The sequence below is a fragment of the Cherax quadricarinatus genome, chromosome 67 (assembly GCF_038502225.1).
Source record: "Cherax quadricarinatus isolate ZL_2023a chromosome 67, ASM3850222v1, whole genome shotgun sequence".
Classification (NCBI taxonomy): domain Eukaryota; kingdom Metazoa; phylum Arthropoda; class Malacostraca; order Decapoda; family Parastacidae; genus Cherax; species Cherax quadricarinatus.
Window position 1 is genome coordinate 20,439,980 of NC_091358.1, and position 22,273 is coordinate 20,462,252.

Sequence of the window (22,273 nt, forward strand, 5' to 3'; positions counted from 1 at the left end):
AGAGTGCTGGTATTGTACTACCAGCATCCATCCTTCAGTGCTGGTATTGTACTACCTGCATCAATCCTTCAGAGTGCTGGTATTGTACTACCAGCATCCATCATTCAGAGTGCTGGTACTGTACTACCAGCATCCATCCTTCAGAGTGCTGGTACTGTACTACCAGCATCTATCCTTCAGAGTGCTGGTACTGTTCTACCAGCATCCATCCTTCAGAGTGCTGGTACTGTTCTACCAGCATCCATCCTTCAGAGTGCTGGTATTCAAATTCAAATTCAAAGTTTATTCTCTATAAAGATTACAATGTTGAATTTACAGAATTTGGTTGTTGTGTGGTTTACATGTAGTTAAATAATGATTACAGAGTGTACCACTAGAACGCCTAGCATGGCTAGGCATTTCGGGCAGACTTCGTTTAATTCTTTATTTTAAAATATTACAAATTATGAGGTAAGTTGGTATTATGGCTAAGTGACTAAATACTAGTTTGTGAGTTTAGCAATGTGAATGCTTTTGTTTTGGCACAGTACATAGTTTCACTATTGGAGTATCATAGGATTCATTATTTTAAGATTGAGATTAATATTTCTGTTTATGGTCAAATGGGTGAGTGAGTGTAAGTGTGAACCACCAGGTGGTATTCGTGTAGTTAGTTGATGGGGTTTATCAGGGAGATAAGATGTTTTCTAATGGTAGTTTTGAAGGTGATGAATGTGTCTGCAGTTCTAGAGTTCTCAGGTAGGGTGTTCCAGAATTTAGGGCCTTTGACACACATTGAATTTTTGTAAAGGTTTAGTCGGACATGGGGAATGTTGTAGAGATGTTTGTGTCTGGTGTTATGCCTGTGGGTTCTGTCACAACTATCAAGAAAGCGTTTTAGGTCAAGGTTGATATTGGAGTTTAAGGTCCTGTAGATGTAGATTGCACAATAGTAAGTGTGGATGTACTGAACATTCTATGGAACAATGCTCTTCTCCAGACTGAGGGACTGACCACCTCAAAACTTTAAGGGTGATGGACTGATTACATCGTCTTCAAGTATCTTCTGCTTCTATCAACTTTTCTGTACTCGACTGAAGAAGCCTACTGTGTAGGCGAAACGTTTCGAAATAAAGATACCTAACTGTTGCATATGTGTCTTACCTAACAACCTGTCAGTATTTTATACCATTTTAATGTACAAGTTTAGATCTATGAAGAGTGGGGGGGGGGGGGTGTTGCCAGGGATGGGATTTAGTGATTATTCTTACTGCAGCTTTTTGTTGGGTTATTATTGGCTTTAGGTGTGTTGCTGCAGTTGATCCCCAAGCACAAATAGCATAGGTGAGGTATGGATAAATAAGTGAGTGGTATAGTGTGAGAAGGGCATTTTGCGGCACGTAGTATGGTATCTTGGAGAGTATCCCAACTGTTTTGGATGCTTTTTTGGTTATGTGTTGGATATGGGTGCTGAAATTCAGGTTGTTGTCAAGGTATAGGCCTAGGAATTTGCCCTCATTATGTCTGGTAATTAGAGTGTTGTTGATCTTAATGTTAATTTGTGCATCTCCTGCTCTGCTACCAAACATAATATAGTAGGTTTTGTCAGTGTTAAGCGTAAGTTTATTGGCTGTCATCCAAGTCGATATTTTGATCAGCTCCTCGTTAACAAAGGTGTTGAGGGTGGCAAGATTAGGGTGAGAGATGACATAAGTCGTGTCGTCAGCAAAGAGAATGGGTTTCAGGTGTTGGGATACGTTTGGAAGATCATTGATGTATATGAGGAAGAGCAGGGGACCAAGGACACTTCCCTGCAGAACTCCAGTATCAAGTGGTTGTGTTGTTGATGCTGTGTCTTTAATGGTAACATACTGATACCTATTAGTAAGGTAAGATTTGAAATAAGCAAGCGCATGGCCTCTTATACCGTAATGGTCAAGTTTGTGGAGTAGGATGTCGTGGTCTACTGTGTCAAAAGCTTTTCTTAGGTCAATAAAAATTCCTAGTGGATATTCCTTATTTTCCAATGCTGTGTAAAGCAGGTCTAGCATTTTTATGATTGCATCATTAGTGCTTTTATTTTTCCTAAATCCAAATTGGCAGGGGTTGAGTATGTTTTGTGCTGTTATAAATGAATATAGTCTCCTGTGCACGAGTTTCTCAAAGATTTTGGATAGCAATGGTAAGTTTGATATTGGCCTATAGTTGTTTAAGTCTGTAGGGTCACCACCTTTATGTATTGGTGTAACCCTTGCCATCTTGAGTAGTTTCGGGAAGGTGCTAGTTTCTAGTGACTTGTTAAAAAGTAATGAAATAGCATGCGAAAGGATATGGGCCGCTGTGAATCTACTGGAGTAGTATAGTTGTTTGGATTTCTTTATTACTTTGGTGAGAACTGATGAATAGTGTTTAAGAATATCTTCGTGTATTAAGCCCTGTCTATATTGCTTTTCATATTGGTGTTTCTTGTCAATGGATTTCAGAATGGTGCTGGTTAGCCATGGGCAACCAAGCCGTTTGTTTGTGATATGTTTCGTTTTTATAGGACAATGTTTGTTGTATAGTCTAAGTAATTTGTTAAGAAAAATGTCTGTCCAGTCATCAATACCATTGGCCTTGGAGAATTCTGTAGGCCAGTCAACAATCTCTAGGTCAGTTGTGAACTTCCTTATTGAGGCCTCGTCATGGAGTCTGAGACTTTGTTGTATTCAAGTGGTGGTTTATTAATGTTTGTCAGGAGGAAGGTAGGTTAGTGGTCTGTAGTGCTATCTGTGATTATCCCTGATTTAAGGGGGGCTAGTATATTGGTCCATATGTGGTCTATTATGGTTGCACTTGTCTCAGTGAGCCTGGTTGGTTTAGTTATTGTTGGTATGAGAAGTGTGTTGTTCATATTGTTGATGAAATCAGTTACAGGCTGATCATCTAGTAAGCCAAGGTTGATGTTGAAGTCTCCAGCTAAGAGAAGGTGGTGCTTATTCATTTGTCTGTTTGTTATTAGTGACTTTAATTTCTCACTGAAATTTGGGATGTTTGTGTGAGGTATCCGGTAAATGGCACCGATTGTTATAGGTGTCTTAAGGTTTTTTACAGTAAAATTAGCAAAAATGTATTCCCCATATTCATCACTAAAGCAAGTGGTGCTAATACAAGATAATTGGTTAGAGTAATAGATTGCAATACCACCCCCAACTTGGTTTGTTCTGCAGTTGTGAATTGCTGTGTATCCTGGTAGAGGGTAGATATCTATTGTGTCCTGCTTAAGCCAGGTCTCAGTAAGAATAATGGAGGAGAAGGGTGTCTTTAGTGATTCAAGGAGTGCCAGGAGGTCATCATAGTGTTTGCTTAAGGACCTGATGTTGTAGTTAAGTACTGATAGGCTTTTAGCATTGTTTAGGATAGTGCTGGCTTGTGATGCTGTGTAATAAAGGCAGTTACTTTCCAATAGGTTTTGATTGGGTGTCAGATTATGGAGGTTTAGATCAGGGTCAACGTGATCAATCATCTTCTAGGTTTAAATTATGGTTATTTATATCCTGAGTTATGTGTTGAGTTCTAGTACTGATATCTGTAGTGGTGGGAAGCTTGGATAAGTATATAGCTAGAGTATTTTGGTCATATAGAGTATAGTCACTACTACACATAATGAAGTTGATGTTGTCTATGTGTTATGCTGGAATGAACTAAAGTACAACTAGGTATAAACTAGTAATATAAAAATACAAATTTAAAATAGAACAAGACTCTCACTTGTAATTGCACTAAGGTCTAATATAATGACTTTTGTGGAGTCTATGTTTTGAGCTAGAATGAGCTATAGTACAACTAGATTTAATCTAATAATATAAAAATACAAATTAAAAATAGCACCAGTCTCTCACTAGTAATTGCAATATGGTCTAATATAATGAATTTGGTATTGACTATAGTACAACTGAGTTTAATCTAATAATATAAAAAAGGCACAAGATTCTCAATTGTAATTGCACTAAGGTGTTATGTAAGTTGTTTACAAGAATTAGAGTATAACTAGATTTAAATTGACAAGATAAAATATACAAGTTAAGGTAGCAAAAGAATAAAAAAAGTAGAAAAAAAAAAAGATATATGAGGTAGTTGGTACTAGTTAGCAAAAGATAGTTAAGGACATCTATACTTCAGAGTGCTGGTACTGTACTACCAGCATCCATCCTTCAGAGTGCTGGTATTGTACTACCAGCATTCATCCTTCAGAGTGCTGGTACTGTACTACCAGCATCCATCCTTCAGAGTGCTGGTACTGTACTACAAGCATCCATCCTTCAGAGTGCTGGTATTGCACTACCAGCATCCATCCTTGAGAGTGCTGGTACTGTACTACCAGCATCCATCCTTCAGTGCTGGTATTGTACTACCAGCATCCATCCTTCAGAGTGCTGGTACTGTACTACTAGCATCCATCCTTTAGAGTGCTGGTATTGTACTACCAGCATCCACCGTTCGGAGTGCTGGTACCATACTACCAGCACCCATCCATCAGAGTACAGGTACTGTACTACAACCACAAACACCATCCTTCAGAGTACAGGTATTGTACTACCAACACCACCATCCTTCAGAGTACAGGTACTGTACTACCACTGCCACCACCATCATTCCGAGTGCAGGTACTGTATTACCACCACCACCTTCCTTCAGAGTGCGGGCATTGTACCATTACCCATCCTTCAGAGTACAGGTAATGTACCACCACCAATCCTTGAAAGTACAGGTATTGTGCCACCACCAATCTTTCAGAGTACAGGTACTGTACCACCACCAATCCTGCAGAGTACAGGTACTGTACTACCACCACATACACCATCAATCAGAATACAGGTACTGTACTACCACCACCACCATCCTTCAAAGTGCAGGTACTGTACTACCACCACCACCATCCTTCAAAGTGCAGGTACTGTACTACTACTACCACCACCACCATCCTTCAGAGTACAGGTACTGTACCACCACAACCCATCCTTCAGAGTGAAGGTACTTTACTGCCACCACCACCATCCATCAGAGTACAGGTACTGTACCACCACCACCATCCTTCTTTCAGAATACAAGTACTGCACTACCACCACCATCCTTCACAGTGCAGGTACTGTACTACCACCACCACCATCCTTCAAAGTGCAGGTACTGTACTACCACCACCACCATCCTTCACAGTGCAGGTACTGTACTACTACCACAATCCTTCAAAGTGCAGGTACTGTACTACCACCACCATCCTTCAAAGTGCAGGTACTGTACTACCACCACCACCATCCTTCAAAGTGCAGGTACTGTACTACCACCACCACCATCCTTCAGAGTGCAGGTACTGTACTACCACCACTGCCATCCTTCAAAGTGCAGGTACTGTACTACCACCACTACCATCCTTCAAAGTGCAGGTACTGTACTACCACCACCACTGCCATCCTTCACAGTGCAGGTACTGTACTACCACCACAATCCTTCAAAGTGCAGGTACTGTACTACTACCACCACCACCATCCTTCACAGTACAGGTACTGTACCACCACCACAATCCTTCAAAGTGCAGGTACTGTACTACCACCACCATCCTTCAAAGTGCAGGTACTGTACTACCACCACAATCCTTCAAAGTGCAGGTACTGTACTACTACCACCACCACCATCCTTCAGAGTGCAGGTACTGTACCACCACCACTATCCTTCAGAGTACAGGTACTGCACCACTGTCACTACCCATCCTTCAGAGTACATGTACTGTACTACCACCACCAATCCTTAAGAGTGCAGGTATTGTACCACCACCACCACCCATCCTTCAGAGTACAGGTACTGTACCACCACCACCATCCTTCGGTGTGCAGGTACTGTACCACCACCACCACCCATCCTTCAGATTGCAGGTACTGTACCACTACCACCATCATCCTTCAGTGTGCTGGTACTGTACCACCACCATCCTTCAGTGTGCTGGTACTGTACCACCACCACCACCTCATCCATCCTTCAGAGTGCAGGTACTGTACCACCAATACCACCATCCTTCAGTATGCAGGTACTGTACTACCACCCATCATTCAGAGTGCAGGTACTGTACTACCACCTATCCTTGAAAGTAAAGGTATCTGTACCACTACCACTACTATCCTTCAGTGTGCAGATAATGTACTACCACCCATCATTCAGAGTGCAGGTACTGTACTACCACCCATCCTTAAGAGTGCAGGTACTGCACTACCACCCATCCTTGAGAGTGCAAGTACTGTACTACCCATAACCACATGGAAGGAAACGCTGACAAGGGAAGAGGAAAGTATCGAGCTTCATTTAAAGGATTCATACAAGATTCAGGACAGACAGGAGGAGATAAAAGTGATTAGTAAAACTGAAAGAAATTCAAAATATTTCTTTTCATATGAAAAAAAAAAAAGGAAAAACATGTAGCATTGGGCCCTTGTTCACACAAGACAGGACTTTCACAGATGGCAACAAAGAAATGAGTGAGATATTGAAATCTCAATACAACTGTGTTTATTGACCCATTTATCTGCCTAAAGATTGACAATCCACATTATTTTTTTGATGAGCATCAAAACTACATCAGTGTATGCCAAATTTCTGACATATCTGTAACTCCACTAGACTCTGACAAAGCCAATGACAACATGTCCATGCACTCAGCCCCAGGCCCAAACTCGTGGAACTGTGTGTTCATTAAGAACTGCAAGAAACCCTCTTTTGCAGGTCCTAAGTACACTATGGAGAAGGAGCACAGACATAAGAACATAAGAAAGGAGGAACACTGCAGGAGGCCTGCTGGCCCATACTAGGCAGGTCCTTTACAATTCATCCCACTAACAAAACATTTGCCCAACCCAATTTTCAATGCCACCCAAGAAACAAGCTCCGATGTGCAAGTCCCACTCAAATCCAACCCCTCCCACTCATGTACTTATCCAACCTAAATTTTAAACTACCCAAAGTCCCAGCCTCAATAACCCAACTAGGTAGACTGTTCCACTCATCAACTACCCTATTTCCAAACCAATACTTTCCTATGTCCTTTCTAAATCTAAACTTATCTAATTTAAATCCATTACTGCGGGTTCTCTCTTGGAGAGACATCCTCAAGACCTTGTTAATATCCCCTTTATTAATACCTATCTTCCACTTACACACTTCGATCAGGTCTCCCCTCATTCTTCGTCTAACAAGTGAATGTAACTTAACCCTTTGAGGGTTTTTGTCGTACTAGTACGTCTTACGCGTAGGGGTTTTTGACGTACTAGTGCGCATAAATTCTAGCGGCCTCAAATCTAGTGGGAGAAAGCTGGTAGGCCTTCATATGAAAGAATGGGTCTATGTGGTCAGTGTGCACAGTCTAAAAAAAAATCCTGCAGCACACAGTGCATAATGAGAAAAAAAAAACTTTGACCATTTTTTTGGAATAAATCAGCGACTTTGCAGTGTATTTTCGTATGGTATTTATTGTTGTATTCTAGTTTTCTTGGTCTCATTTTATAGAATGGAAGACATGTTACAGAAATTGAGATGATTTTGGCTGGTTTTACAATGAAAGGTGCCTTGAAATTGAGCTCAAAGTAGCAGAAATGTTCGATTTTTACCAAACTTCAAAAGTAAACAAATCGTGCCAAGCGTGCAATACACGTCAACTGGTGAGTCTAATATTCTTTCACAAGTGCACCAATAATATTTATACCATTTTTTACACTAATGCAGTAGTCTGCATAACAGTAAATCTTATATTTTTTGTGAGAATAAAAATTCAAAATGGAAAACAAAAGAATATAAGAGGGGCCTTGAGACGTGACTAATGACTAGAGAAAATGTCATTTTAGTGCCAGGAATGTCTTTCTTGTTTATTCTGGACCCTATTCGGAAATTGGCATCTTTTGAAATTTGTGTGAAATTGGCAAAATTGCTAAATTCTGACCACTGTACTGGATAGTTGAATTTCATAAATGGGTGGTTTCTTGCACCCATTCGATAGAAAAAATGGAGTTCTAGCGAAATATTCATTTTTTTTGTCGACTAGTACAGCGAAATTGGCCGAAAATGGGGCTCAAAGTGGGCAAAATCGCCGATGCGTACACATCGCCGAGACCGCTAACTTTGCGAGAGCATAATTTCGTAAGTTTTCTATCAAATTTCAAACTTTTGGTGTCTTTATGATCGGGAAAAGATTCTCTATCTTTTCATAAGAGAAAATAATTTTTTTTTTTTAAATTTGGCCGACCCTGAGAACGAGTTTCGGAGAGGGCCTGTCGACCCTCAAAGGGTTAAGAGTCTTCAATCTTTCTTCATAAGGAAGATTTCTAATGCTATGTATAAATTTAGTCATCCTATGCTGAATGTTTTCTAACGAATTTATGTCCATTTTGAAATACGGAGACCAGAACTGAGCTGCATAATCTAGGTGAGGCCTTACTAATGATGTATAAAGCTGCAGTATGACCTCTGGACTTCTGTTGCTTACACTTCTTGATATAAATCCCAGTAATCTATTTGCCTTATTATGTACGCTTAGGCATTGCTGTCTTGGTTTAAGGTTGCTGCTCACCATAACCCCCAAGTCCTTTTCGCAATCTGTATGGCTAAGTTCTACATCATTTAACTTATAAGTACTAGGGTTATGGGCACTCCCAAGCTTCAGAACCTTGCATTTATCTACATTGAACTGCATCTGCCACTTTTCTGACCAAGAATAGAGTTTGTTTAAATCCTCCTGAAGTTCCATAACATCTACGTTTGAATCAATTATCCTACCTATCTTTGTGTCATCGGCGAATTTGCTCATATCACTAGTAATTCCCTCATCAAGATCATTGATATATATTATAAACAATAACGCCACTTGTTACAGATCCCCACTCGGATTTAACCCCATTTATGGACACTCTCTGCTTCCTGTCAGTGAGCCATGACTCGATCCACAAGAGCACTTTTCCCCCAATGCCATGAGCTGCCACTTTCTTTAACAGTCTATGGTGCGGAACTCTATCAAAAGCCTTACTAAAATCTAAGTAAATAATATCAAATTCTTTATTGTGGTCAACAGCCTCAAAAGCTTTACTGAAGAAAGTTAATAAATTAGTTAGACAAGACCGGCCTCTTGTGAATCCATGCTGAGTATCATTAATCAAGCTATGCTTATCGAGATGGCTTCTTATAATCTCAGCTATAATTGACTCCAGTAATTTGCCTACAATTGAGGTCAGGCTTATTGGGCGGTAATTTGATGGTAACGACTTGTCCCCTGTTTTAAAAATAGGAGTTACATTAGCCATCTTCCACATATCAGACACTACACCTGTTTGAAGAGATAAATTAAAAATATTAGTTAATGGTTCACAGAGTTCCATTTTGCATTCCTTAAGAACCCTTGAAAAAACCTCATCAGGACCCGGCGACTTATTTTGCTTCAGTCTGTCTATCTGCTTCACAACCATCCCACTAGTGACTGTGATGTTACATAATTTATCTTCTTCTAGCCCACTGTAAAAATTAATTACTGGAATATTGTTAGTGTCTTCCTGTGTAAAAACTGAGAGAAAATAATTATTTAAAATCGAGCACATTTCATTCTCTTTGTCAGTAAGATGCCCATAGTTATTTTTAAGGGGACCTATCTTATCTCTAACTTTTGTTCTATAGACCTGGAAAAAACTTTTTGGGTTAGTTTTAGAATCCCTAGCAACTTTAATTTCATAGTCCCTTTTAGCTTTTCTTATCCCCTTTTTAATGTCCCTCTTAATGTCAATATACTGATTCATAAGATGACCCTCACCTCTTTTGATACGCCTATAAATTCCTTTCTTATGCCCTAGTAGATATTTGAGCCTATTATTCATCCATTTTGGGTCATTTCTATTTGATCTAATTTCTTTATATGGGATAAACGCTCTTTGAGCAGCATGTATAGTGTTCAGAAAACTGTCATATTGATAGCTCTCTTCGTTACCCCAGTCAACAGATGATAAGTGTTCTCTAAGCCCATCGTAATCTGCTAAGCGAAATTCTGGGACTGTTACTGAGTTATCGCTTCTATCGTACTTCCATTCAATGCTAAATGTAATTGATTTGTGGTCGCTAGCACCCAGTTCCTCTGAAATTTCTAAATTATTAACAAGGGATTCATTGTTTGCCATAACTAAGTCAAGCAGGTTATTTCCCCTTGTAGGTTCTGTCACAAACTGCTTCAAAAAACAATCCCGAAATACTTCTAAGAAGTCGTATGATTCTAAATTCCCAGTCAAGAAATTCCAATCAACATGACTAAAGTTAAAGTCTCCTAGAATTACTACATTATCGTGCCTTGTGGCCTTAACAATTTCCTCCCATAGTAGTTTCCCTTGGTCCCTATCTAAGTTTGGGGGACGGTACCCTGACTGGAACAATACACAAATAACCCGCACATAAAAGAGAGAAGCTTACGACGACGTTTCGGTCCGACTTGGACCATTGACAAAGTCACACTAACAGAGGTGGAGCAGGACGGCTATATATAGGCAGGAAGAGGTGGTAGTAGTAGTAGTAGTAGTACAAGAATTGTATATAATACCGACAGGATGAAATTAAGACACATGCACAACGCCCGGGCATACCCATCGTAGATGCTTCGCCACCCAGCCAGCCACTGAATGGCGAAACGTCCACAACAAAGACAACCAGACGCCGCACATGTGTCTTAATTTCAACAGTAGTTGTAGTAGAAGAAGAAGAGGTAGTAGTAGTGGTAGCAGAAGAAGTGGGAAATAAGGAAGACGAGCCAGTCAAATACAAAGGAAAGGGAGCACTGCAAGAGAGCTAGATACCCACAGAGGGAGAGCAAGCGCACCGAGGTACGTGAAAGGGGAAGTGGTGAAATAAAATAAAATAAAAGAAGAAGGAACAGAAACACGAGACAGGAGAGAGAAAGACAACCCAGAGGAGAAAAGGAGAGAGGAAAGGGGAAGAGGAAGAAGAAAAAGAAAAAGAAAAAGTGAGGATTCAGGTTAAGTCATGGGTGTTCTGAAGTTTGGAGCATTTTACAATGTAGTGGGAGAGGAAGTCATCTACAGAGACGAAGCCAGGGCTAAGGTTCATACAAGGAAAGTTGTGTATTAGAGAGGATTCAACTAGACGGCGACTGTTCGAGTTGGAAGTAGGGAAGACAGTTTTAGCAGAAGACCAGTCAATAGGATGGCTATGATCTCTGACGTAACAGAAAAGAGCATTGTTAGTGTTGGCAAGCCTAACACTTTTTTTGTGCTCCCTAAGTCTGTCAGAAAGAGATCGACCAGTTTCTCCGAAGTATTGAAGAGGACAGGAGGAGCAAGAAATAGAGTAGACACCACCTCTGTTAGTGTGACTTTGTCAATGGTCCAAGTCGGACCGAAACGTCGTCGTAAGCTTCTCTCTTTTATGTGCGGGTTATTTGTGTATCACTCCTAAAATCAGTTTTTCATGCCCCTCTGAAAATTCTATCCAAACAGACTCTGTATGTGTTACTTCAGACTTAATACCCGTTTTTATGCAACAGTTCAAGCGATCTCGGACATACAATGCCACCCCACCCCTCCTCCCAATACTTCCATCTTCTTGGAACAATTTAAAACCCTGAATATGACATTCCGCAGGCATGTCCCGACTTTTTTAATTAAACCACGTCTCAGTTAAGGCAAATACATCTATGTTACCTACACTAGCAACTAATCTCAACTCGTCCATCTTATTCCTAGCACTACGGCAATTAGCATAATAAACATTGAAAGACTCTCCTTTCTCTTTACCCTTCCTGCTCATTTCTATTTTTCTACTAAACCTATTACTGTCCTTATCACCCAAGGTCCCTGGCTTTTCAATATCTATCTCGTTCTTATTATAACTAGTTCCCCTAGAACTCGTAATATTACTACACTGGGACTTCACTGTTTTCCTGCCAAAACCCATACCACTAACTATTCCTAGTTTAAAGTCCTAACTGCTCCCTCCACTGCAGTTGCCAGTGCTTCCACCCCACACCTAGATAAGTGAACCCCATCCCTAGCATACATGTCATTTCTGTCATAGAAGAGGTCCCAGTTGTCAATGAATGTTACTGCATTTTCCTTACAGTATTTGTCCAGCCAGCAATTGACACCAATTGCCCTGGACAACCATACAGATACAGTATATACCCAACAGATACCAACAGATACAGTATATACCCACTCCATAAAAATGGCAGGAAAGCATTTGCTAAGAACTATAGACCAATAACTCTGATGTCCTATATCATAAAAATCTTTGAAAGAGTACTCAAAATCATGTTTCTGAACCACTAGGATTCCCAACAATTCCACAATCCAGGACAACATGGGTTCAGAGCAGGTCACTCCTGCCTCTCTCAAAAGCCTTTGACAAGTGCGATCATGGTGTAATAGTGCATAAAATACATGCTACAGGGATAATTGGCAAAGTGGGCAGACAGATCTTCAACTTTCTAACCACTAGAACACAAAGAGTAGTGCTAACTCCTTTGGTAAGCTCTGTTCCACAAGGCACAGTACTTGTCCCCATCCTGTATCTCATCTCTCACCCTAATCTTGCCACCCTCAACACCATTGTTAATGAGGAGCTGATCAAAATATCGACTTGGATGACAGCCAATAAACTTACGCTTAACACTGACAAAACCTACTACATTATGTTTGGTAGCAGAGCAGGAGATGTGCAAATTAACATTAAGATCGACAACACTCTAATTGCCAGGCATAATGAGGGCAAATTCCTAGGCCTATACCTCGACAACAACCTGAACTTCAGGACCCATATCCAACACATAACCGAAAAAGTATCCAAAACGGTTGAAATCCTCTCCAATTTACGATACTACGTGCCGCAAACTGTCCTTCTCACGCTATACCATTCACTTATATATCCATACCTCACCTATGCTATCTGTGCTTGGGGTTCAACTGCAGCAACACACCTAAAGCCAATAATAACCCAACAAAAAGCCGCAGTAAGAATAATCACTAAATCCCATCCCTGGCAACACACCCCCCCACTCTTCATAGATCTAAACTTACTCCCTGTTCAGTACATCCACACTTACTACTGTGCAATCTACATCTACAGGACCTTAAATTCCAATATTAACCTTGACCTAAAACTCTTTCTTGATAGTTGCGACAGAACCCACAGGCACAACACCAGACACAACCATCTCTATGACATTCCCCGTGTCCGACTAAACCTTCACAAAAATTCAATATATGTCAAAGGCCCTAAAATCTGGAACACCCTACCTGAAAATTCTAAAACTGCAGACACATTCATCACCTTCAAAACTACCATCAGAAAACATCTTATCTCCCTGATACACCCTGTCAACTAATTACACGAATACCACCTTGTGGTTAACACTTACACTCACTCACCCATTTGACCATAAACAGAAATATCAATCTCAATCTCAAAATAATGAATCTTAACTAGTCATAAGTTGGCCTGTGATACTCCAATACTGAAACTATGTATAGTGCCAAAACAAAAACATTCACATTGCTAAACTCACAAACTAGTATTTAGTCACTAAGCCATAATACCAACTTACCTCATAATTTTGTAATATTTTAAACTTAAGATTTAATTTAAGTCTGCCCAAAATGCCTAGCCATGCTAGGTGTTCTAGTGGTACACTCTGTAATTATTATTTTACTACATGTAAACCACACAATAACCAAATTCTGTAAACTCAGCATTGTAATCCTTATAGAGAATAAACTTTGAATTTGAATCCTCATATCAGACATAGGCAGAGATGTAAACCATAGCACTGTGTCATTCTTTGCAGATGATACTAGGATCTGCATGAGACTGTCATCCATTGAGGACACGGTTAACCTCCAGAAAATATAAACCAAGTTTTCCAATGGGCAACGGAAAACATTATGATGTTCAGTGAAGACAAATTCCAATTACTCTGCTATGGAAAACTGGAGGAGATAAAAGCTAGAACTGAGTAAACTACAAACTCTAATCATACAATAGAGCAGAAAAGTAATGTGAAGAATGTGGGAGTGGTAATGTCTGTACCACCAAAAGATCACAAAAGTGCCATGATCACAACTGCGAAGAAAATGACAAGATGGATAATGCGAACATTGAAAATAAGAGATGCCAAGTAAATGATGATCCTTTTTAAGTCACTTGTTCTGTCTAGGCTGGAATACTTCTGTACATTAACATCTCCATTCAAAGTAGGTGAAATTACAGATCTAGAGAATATACAGAGAACCCTTACTGCACATATGTTCATCAAACACTTTAACCCTTTGAGGGTCGACAGGCCCTCTCCGAAACTCGTTCTCAGGGTCGGCCAAATTTAAAAAAAAAAAAAAATTATTTTTTCTTATGAAAAGATAGAGAATCTTTTCCCGATCATAAAGACACCAAAAGTTTGAAATTTGATAGAAAACTTACGGAATTATGCTCTCGCAAAGTTAGCGGTCTCGGCGATGTTTACGCATCGGCGATTTTGCCCACTTTGAGCCCCTTTTTCGGCCAATTTCACTGTACTAGTCGACAAAAAACATGAATATTTCGCTAGAACTCCATTTTTTCTATCGAATGGGTGCAAGAAACCACTCATTTATGAAATTTAACTATCCAGTACAGTGGTCAGAATTTAGCAATTTTGCCAATTTCACACAAATTTCAAAAGATGCCAATTTCCGAATAGGGTCCAGAATAAACAAGAAAGACATTCCTGGCACTAAAATGACATTTCCTCTGGTCATTAGTCACGTCTCAAGGCCCCTCTTATATTCTTTTGCTTTCCACTTTGAATTTTTATTCTCACAAAAAATAGAAGATTTACTGTTATGCAGACTACTGCATTAGTGTAAGAAATGGTATAAATATTATTGGTGCACTTGTGAAAGAATATTAGACTCACCAGTTGACGTGTATTGCACGCTTGGCACGATTTGTTTACTTTTGAAGTTTGGTAAAAATCGAACATTTCTGCTACTTTGAGCTCAATTTCAAGGCACTTTTCTTTGTAAAACCAGTCAAAATCATCTTAATTTCTGTAATATGTCTTCCATTTTATAAAATGAGACCAAGAAAACTAGAATACAACAATAAATACCATACGAAAATACACTGCAAAGTCGCTGATTTATTAAAAAAAAATGGTAAAAGTTTTTTTTTTCTCATTATGCACTATGTGCTGCAGGATTTTTTTTAGACTGTGCACACTGACCACATAGACCCATTCTTTCATATGAAGGCCTACCAGCTTTCTCCCACTAGATTTGAGGCCGCTAGAATTTATGAGTACTAGTACGTCAAAAACCCCTACGCGTAAGATGTACTAGTACGACGAAAACCCTCAAAGGGTTAACTACTGGGAACGCCTGGAAACACACTTTACTTGTACTCAATGTAGTGCAGGCGAGAGAGAGATAAATCATAATTTACAATTGGAAAATTCTAGAAGTAATGGTCCCTAATCTGCACATAGAAATCACTCCCTATGAAAGCAAAAGACTGGGTGGGTGGTGCAAAATGCCCCCAATGAAAAGTAGGAGTGCTATTGGTACACTAAGAGAAAACACAATAAGTGTCCATGGCCCAAGACTGTTCAACAGCCTCCCACTAGGCATAAGTGGAATTACCAACAGACCCCAGGCTGCCTTCAAGAGGGAGCTGGACAGACACTTAAAGTTGGCACCGGATCAGCCAGGCTGTGGTTCATATGTTGGACTCCAGGTAGGTAGACCACCTATCCTTCAGAGTGCAGGTACTGTACCATCACTATCCATCCTTCAGAGAGCAGGAACTGTACCATTACCAGCGAACCCTGTCCCCCAACCACAACCAGAGGAAGAAGTGCCAGAGTGAATCCTCACTTACTGATACAAATACCGTCTACCCCAAAAAAGAAGAATTCTCAGAAAAAGTGCAGTGTGTGTACTCACACCACAAGGTGACCCCAAACAGCAGAAAGACACACTTTTCATTTATCAGTAATGTGGGGTGGCACTCTGTATAAATCCGTGCTTCATGGAGTATCATACAATCCTGGACTTCTAGAAACATAACTGACGCCTGTAAATATTTTGTATATATTTGAAGATAATAGTACATATGTGACTGAGCTAGGTGTACAAATTCGCATATCAGTGTGTACATGTGTGTTTGTGACAGTATGATTAACCCTATCAAGGTTTCTGATGTACTAGTATGGCTTATGCACCAGGGTTACTGACGTACTAGTACGCCTAAATTCTAGCGTCTTCAAATCTAGTAAGAGAAAACTGGTAGGCCTACATATGAAAGAATGGGTCTATGTGGTCAGTGTGCACAGTATAAAAAAATCCTGCAGCACATAGTGCATAATGAGAAAAAAAATTTGACTGTGTTTTTGGTTTAAAAACAGCAACTTTGCACTGTATTTTCATATGGTATTCATGACTGTATTCTAGTTTTCCTGGTTTTATTTTATAGAATGGAAGATATAGTACAGAAATTGAGATGATTTTGATTGGTTTCAGATTGAGAAGTACCTTGAAATTGAGCTCAAAGTAGCAGAAATGTTCGATTTTTGCCAATGTTCAAAAGTAAACAAATTATGCCACGCGTCCAATACACGTCAACTGGCGAGTCTAATATTCTTTCACAAGTGAGCGGATATTATTTATACCATTTCTACACTAATGCAGTAGACTACATAACAGTAAATCTACTATTTTTTGTGAGAATAAAAATTAAAAGTGGAAAGCAAAAGAAATGTAAGAGGGGCCTGGGGACATGACTAATGAACAGAGGAAATGTTATTTTAGTGCCAGGAATGTCTTTCTTATTTATTCTGGACCCTATTTGGAAATTGGCATCTTTTGAAATTTGTGTGAAATTGGCAAAATTGCTCATTTCTGACCACTTTATTGGATAGTTGAAATCAGTAAATGGGTGGTTTCTTGTACTCATTCGATAGAAAAAATGGAGTTCTACCGAAATAGTTATGACTTTTGTTGACTAGTACACTGGAATTGGCCAAAAATAGGGCTCAAAGTGGGTGAAATCGACGATGCATAAACATTGTCGAGACCGCTAACTTCGCGAAAGCATAATTCCGTAAGTTTACCATCAAATTTCATACTTTTGGTGTCATTATGATTGGGAAAAGATTCACTATCTTTTCATAAGAATTTTTTTTTTTCCAAAAAATTTTCGACCCTGAGAACAAGTTTCGGAGAGGGCCTCTCGACCCTGAAAGGGTTAATAATTCTGTACCAAATATTTGTGTCTGAACAACAATTGGCTAAGAAATCAAAAGATCTACTACAGTATAAACCATAATTCTTTCTTCTTTCTTTCAACAAACCGGCCATATCCCACCAAGGCAGGGTGGCCCAAAAGGAAAAACAAGTTTCTCTTTTTAAATTTAGTAATATATACAGGAGAAGAGGTTACTATCCCCTTGCAAAACATAATTATCATACTATAAAAACTAAGCCAATTACAAAAAAAAAAATTAAAAAACGATATATTTGAAACAATTCTGTAAGTGGCAGAAATGTTGCAAATATATTGTCCATGTTCCTCTCAAGTGAGCATCCAGCGCCAACTACACGGCTTTATATCTTCATAAGTACTGACCCTAATTTTTTTTTGTCATATTACACTTAGAAATTGTTCTCTTTACCTAAAAATAAGTGATTTTTTTTTTTTAAATAGCTAGAGCACTAGCAGGGAAAACATGGACAACGTTTGGACAGTTAAGGGGTTCAGATAACCTGGCTGGTCAAGCATTGAGCTAAGATAACCTGACTGGTCAAGCACTGAGTTAAGATAACCTGGCTAGTCAGACACTGAGTAAAGAAAATCAACTCACATTAAACAGAACACTTACCCTAAAGAAGTCTCGATGTCAGTGTAGGAGAGCCATTTAGCCTTGGCCCTATACAAGATAATAATCAGGATAGCAATAAACTTCAATGGAGGTTTTGGATAGCTTCTCTCAGGATGGTTCACTTTCTAAAGAGAAAGAAAAAAATAAATGTTATTTTTATATATTTAACCCGTAAACGGTCCAAGCAGATCTACGTTCACATGTGTAGTGCTACAAAAGTAGATCTACATTTTTTTTACATATTTTCAAATATAACAAAAAAAAAAAGTAGATCAAAGTTTTTTTACACATTTTCAAATGTAAAAAAACAAAAAGAAGATCTACTTTTTTTACATACTTTCAAATGTTGAAAAAACGTATATAGTATACGTTTGGACTGTTTACGGGTTAATATCAAGTTATTAATCACACTAAACTAACCAGTTACATTGTGATAGCAAGTATTTCTGGCAGACCTTTCTATGATTTACAACAGTAGTATAGTGCTATCATAGCTACTATGATGCTATCATCACCAATGTACGTATTAACAAAATTTGGGTGTGTAGATAAGGTAGCAGTGAATGATAAATTAATACCTTGGTACTCGAACTTAATTCATTCCAGAAGGCTGTTTGAGTGCCAATTTGTTCCAGTACTGAACAAATTTTTCCAAACCAATATTCTGTTTGGTTGGCTGTTATCACTTATCTTTGTAGACCCCAGGGTGACTTATTAAAACAAATAATATTATTGTAACAACGAACGAGTGGTATTGATCAATAACAACACTGCACTAGCCAAGGACTCGAACCCATGTTGTACTGGCCCACCTCATGGTGAGCTAGAACCACATGATGTCTTAACCCACAGGACCACCCAATCCTACAAAGATGGTGCAGCCAGCAGAGCTAGTTGTTTTACCACCATCCAAGGACCTTCGGTGTCATGGGAGCTTCTAGGCTAATTTTCATTCTTATCCCTATTTGGTGTACTAGTCCATGAACAGCATATATATATATTACTGTAACTACAAACGAGTGGTATTGATCAATAACAACACTGCACTAGCCAAGGACTCGAACCCATGTTGTACTGCTCCACCTCATGGTGAGCTAGAACCACATGATGTCTTAACCCACAGGACCACCCAATCCTACAAAGATGGTGCAGCCAGCAGAGCTAGTAGTTTTACTACCACCCAAGGACCTTTGATGTCGTGGGAGCTTCTAGGCTATTTTCATTCACATCCCTATTTGGTGTACTAGTCCACGAACAGCATATACTATATATTATTGTAACCACTGCACTAGCCAAGGACTCGAACTCATGGTGAGCTAGCTAGAACTACATGACGCCTTAACCTACAGGACCACCCAATCCTACAAAGATGGTGCAGCCAGCAGAACTAGCTGTTTTACCACTAACCAAGGGCCTTCAGTGTTGTGGGAGCTTCTAGGATAATTTTCATTCTCATCCCTGTTTGGTGTACTAGAAATTAAGAGGTACATTGGAACCTCTACTTACGAGTGCATCCACGTGCGAGTTTTTCCAGATACGAGCAGTCGCTCGGTCAATTTTTTCCTTCCAGACAAGAGCTAAATTTGCAGATGCGAGTGTGCCTCAAGGGAAGTTCCTTGATACTGGTGAGGGGATCTAGGGAAGTGTATCTCAGTTGATTGTTGGACTATCTTATTGAAACTTGGGCTATGTATGATGGAAAGATGCTCCTTAACGTATACCAAAAATTAAAGAAATCAGACCATAAATAAAGGCGCTCACTTCTCAGCCATGAGCCTCCCATTAGCGGTACATTTTCATATGGTTTTTATGGTTGTATTCTCGTTTTTTTGGTCTCATTTGATAGAATAGAAAATATACTACAGAAATAGATATGATTTTGATTGGTTTCATGATGAAAAGTATCCTGAAATTGAGCTCAAAGTAGCAGAAATGTTCGATTCTTTGGCAATGTTCAAGAGTAAACAAATGACGTCACCGCCCAATACCTCTCTGATTGGCACTGCCCCTCAACCTTCACATATTGGAAACCTCTTCAACACACTAGTAAAAGTGGGAGCAGACATCATGAGGTAACAGTGGCAGACAACATGAAGCAGCAGTGGCAGACAACATGAAGCAGCAGTGGCAGACAACATAAAGCAGCAGTGGCAGACAACATGGGGTAGCAGTGGCAGACAACATGAGGTAGCAGTGGCAGACAACATGAAGCAGCAGTGGCAGACAACATGAAGCAGCAGTGGCAGAATATATGAAGCAGCAGTGGCAGACAACATGAGGTAGCAGTGGCAGACAACATGAAGCAGCAGTGGCAGACATGAAGCAGCAGTGGCAGACAACATGAAGCAGCAGTGGCAGACAACATGAAGCAGCAGTGGCAGACAACATGAGGTAGCAGTGGCAGACAACATGAAGCAGCAGTGGCAGACAACATGAGGTAGCAGTGGCAGACAACATGAAGCAGCAGTGGCAGACAACATGAAGCAGCAGTGGCAGACAACATGAAGCAGCAGTGGCAGACAACATGAAGCAGCAGTGGCAGACAACATGAGGTAGCAGTGGCAGACAACATGAAGCAGCAGTGGCAGACAACATGAAGCAGCAGTGGCAGAAAATATGAAGCAGCAGTGGCAGACAACATGAGGTAGCAGTGGCAGACAACATGAAGCAGCAGTGGCAGACAACATGAAGCAGCAGTGGCAGACAACATGAAGCAGCAGTGGCAGACAACATGAAGCAGCAGTGGCAGACAACATGAAGCAGCAGTGGCAGACAACATGAAGCAGCAGTGGCAGACAACATGAAGCAGCAGTGGCAGACATCATGAAGCAGCAGTGGCAGACAACATGAAGCAGCAGTGGCAGACATCATGAAGCAGCAGTGGCAGACAACATGAAGCAGCAGTGGCAGACATCATGAAGCAGCAGTGGCAGACAACATGAAGCAGCAGTGGCAGACATCATGAAGCAGCAGTGGCAGATAACATGAAACAGACCTTGTTGTACCCTATACTATAAGTGAGTTTTTGAACGCCACCACGAGATGGCAATCCACTCCCTCACGGTGGAGGGAATTCTCATGTTTTCCTTATGTTTTGTGCAGTTATTTTGCGAAATTTCTTGTTTCTAACCATGGGTCCTAAGAAAGAAAGTGCAAAGAGCAGTGCTGAGATGAAAAAGAGGATGATTTCCATGGAATTAAAGCAGGAAATCATAGATAAACAAGCTAGGTGGAAGGTTAAGGACTTGGCCAGGCAGTACCAGCATACCACTTTATGATATATGCAATACTAAAGCAGGAGGAGTCAGTGACTCCTGTAAATGAGCAAATCCAGATGCGAGCAAGGTCACGGAATGGATTAAACTTGTAAGTAGAGGTTCCACTGTATTACTGTATTATTACAATTATTATTATAGTATTATCATTAAACAGTGGTGCCTTGAGTTTCGAACAGCTCCCAACTCGAACAATTATGTAAGTGTATTTTTGTAAGTGCTTTTGTAAGTGTATTTTTAGGGGTCTGAACCGGACTAATCTAATTTACATTATTCCTTATGGGAACAAATTCGTTCGGTATCAGTAGTCAAACAGCCGTTAGGAACGAAATAAATTCATAACTCGAGGTACCACTGTATTATTATTTTATATTATACAGTAGGGCCCCACTTATATGGCAGGTTAGGTTCCAGGCTATCGCTGTAAAGTGAAACACCCTTTTTTTTCCCCCCCACTTATTACCTGGAGTTTACCTGGAGAGAGTTCCGGGGGTCAACGCCCCCGCGGCCCGGTCTGTGACCAGGCCTCCTGGTGGATCAGAGCCTGATCAACCAGGCTGTTGCTGCTGGCTGCACGCAAACCAACGTACAAGCCACAGCCCGGCTGATCAGGAACTGACTTTAGGTGCTTGTCCAGTGCCAGCTTGAAGACTGCCAGGGGTCTGTTGGTAATCCCCCTTATGTGTGCTGGGAGGCAGTTGAACAGTCTCGGGCCCCTGACTCTTATTGTATGGTCTCTTAACGTGCTAGTGACACCCCTGCTTTTCATTGGGGGGATGGTGCATCGTCTGCCAAGTCTTTTGCTTTCGTAGTGAGTGATTTTCGTGTGCAAGTTCGATACTAGTCCCTCTAGGATTTTCAAAGTGTATATAATCATGTATCTCTCCCTCCTGCATTCCAGGGAATACAGGTTTAGGAACCTCAAGCGCTCCCAGTAATTGAGGTGTTTTATCTCCGTTATGCGTGCTGTGAAAGTTCTCTGTACATTTTCTAGGTCGGCAATTTCACCTGCCTTGAAAGGTGCTGTTAGTGTGCAGCAATACTCCAGCCTAGATAGAACAAGTGACCTGAAGAGTGTCATCATGGGCTTGGCCTCCCTAGTTTTGAA

The 22,273-nt window shown here is 40.2% G+C and overlaps 1 protein-coding gene across 2 annotated transcripts in view; it reads right to left on the bottom strand.

Moving 5' to 3' along the window:
* The window catches only part of LOC138854699 (uncharacterized), a 201,473-nt gene that overhangs the window by 74,553 nt on the left and 104,647 nt on the right, over nucleotides 1-22,273 (bottom strand). For both annotated transcript variants that reach the window (XM_070099439.1, XM_070099438.1), the window contains exon 3: nucleotides 17,891-18,015. In XM_070099439.1, coding sequence (XP_069955540.1) covers nucleotides 17,891-18,015 — 125 coding nt within the window. The remainder of the gene's footprint in view (nucleotides 1-17,890; nucleotides 18,016-22,273) is intronic.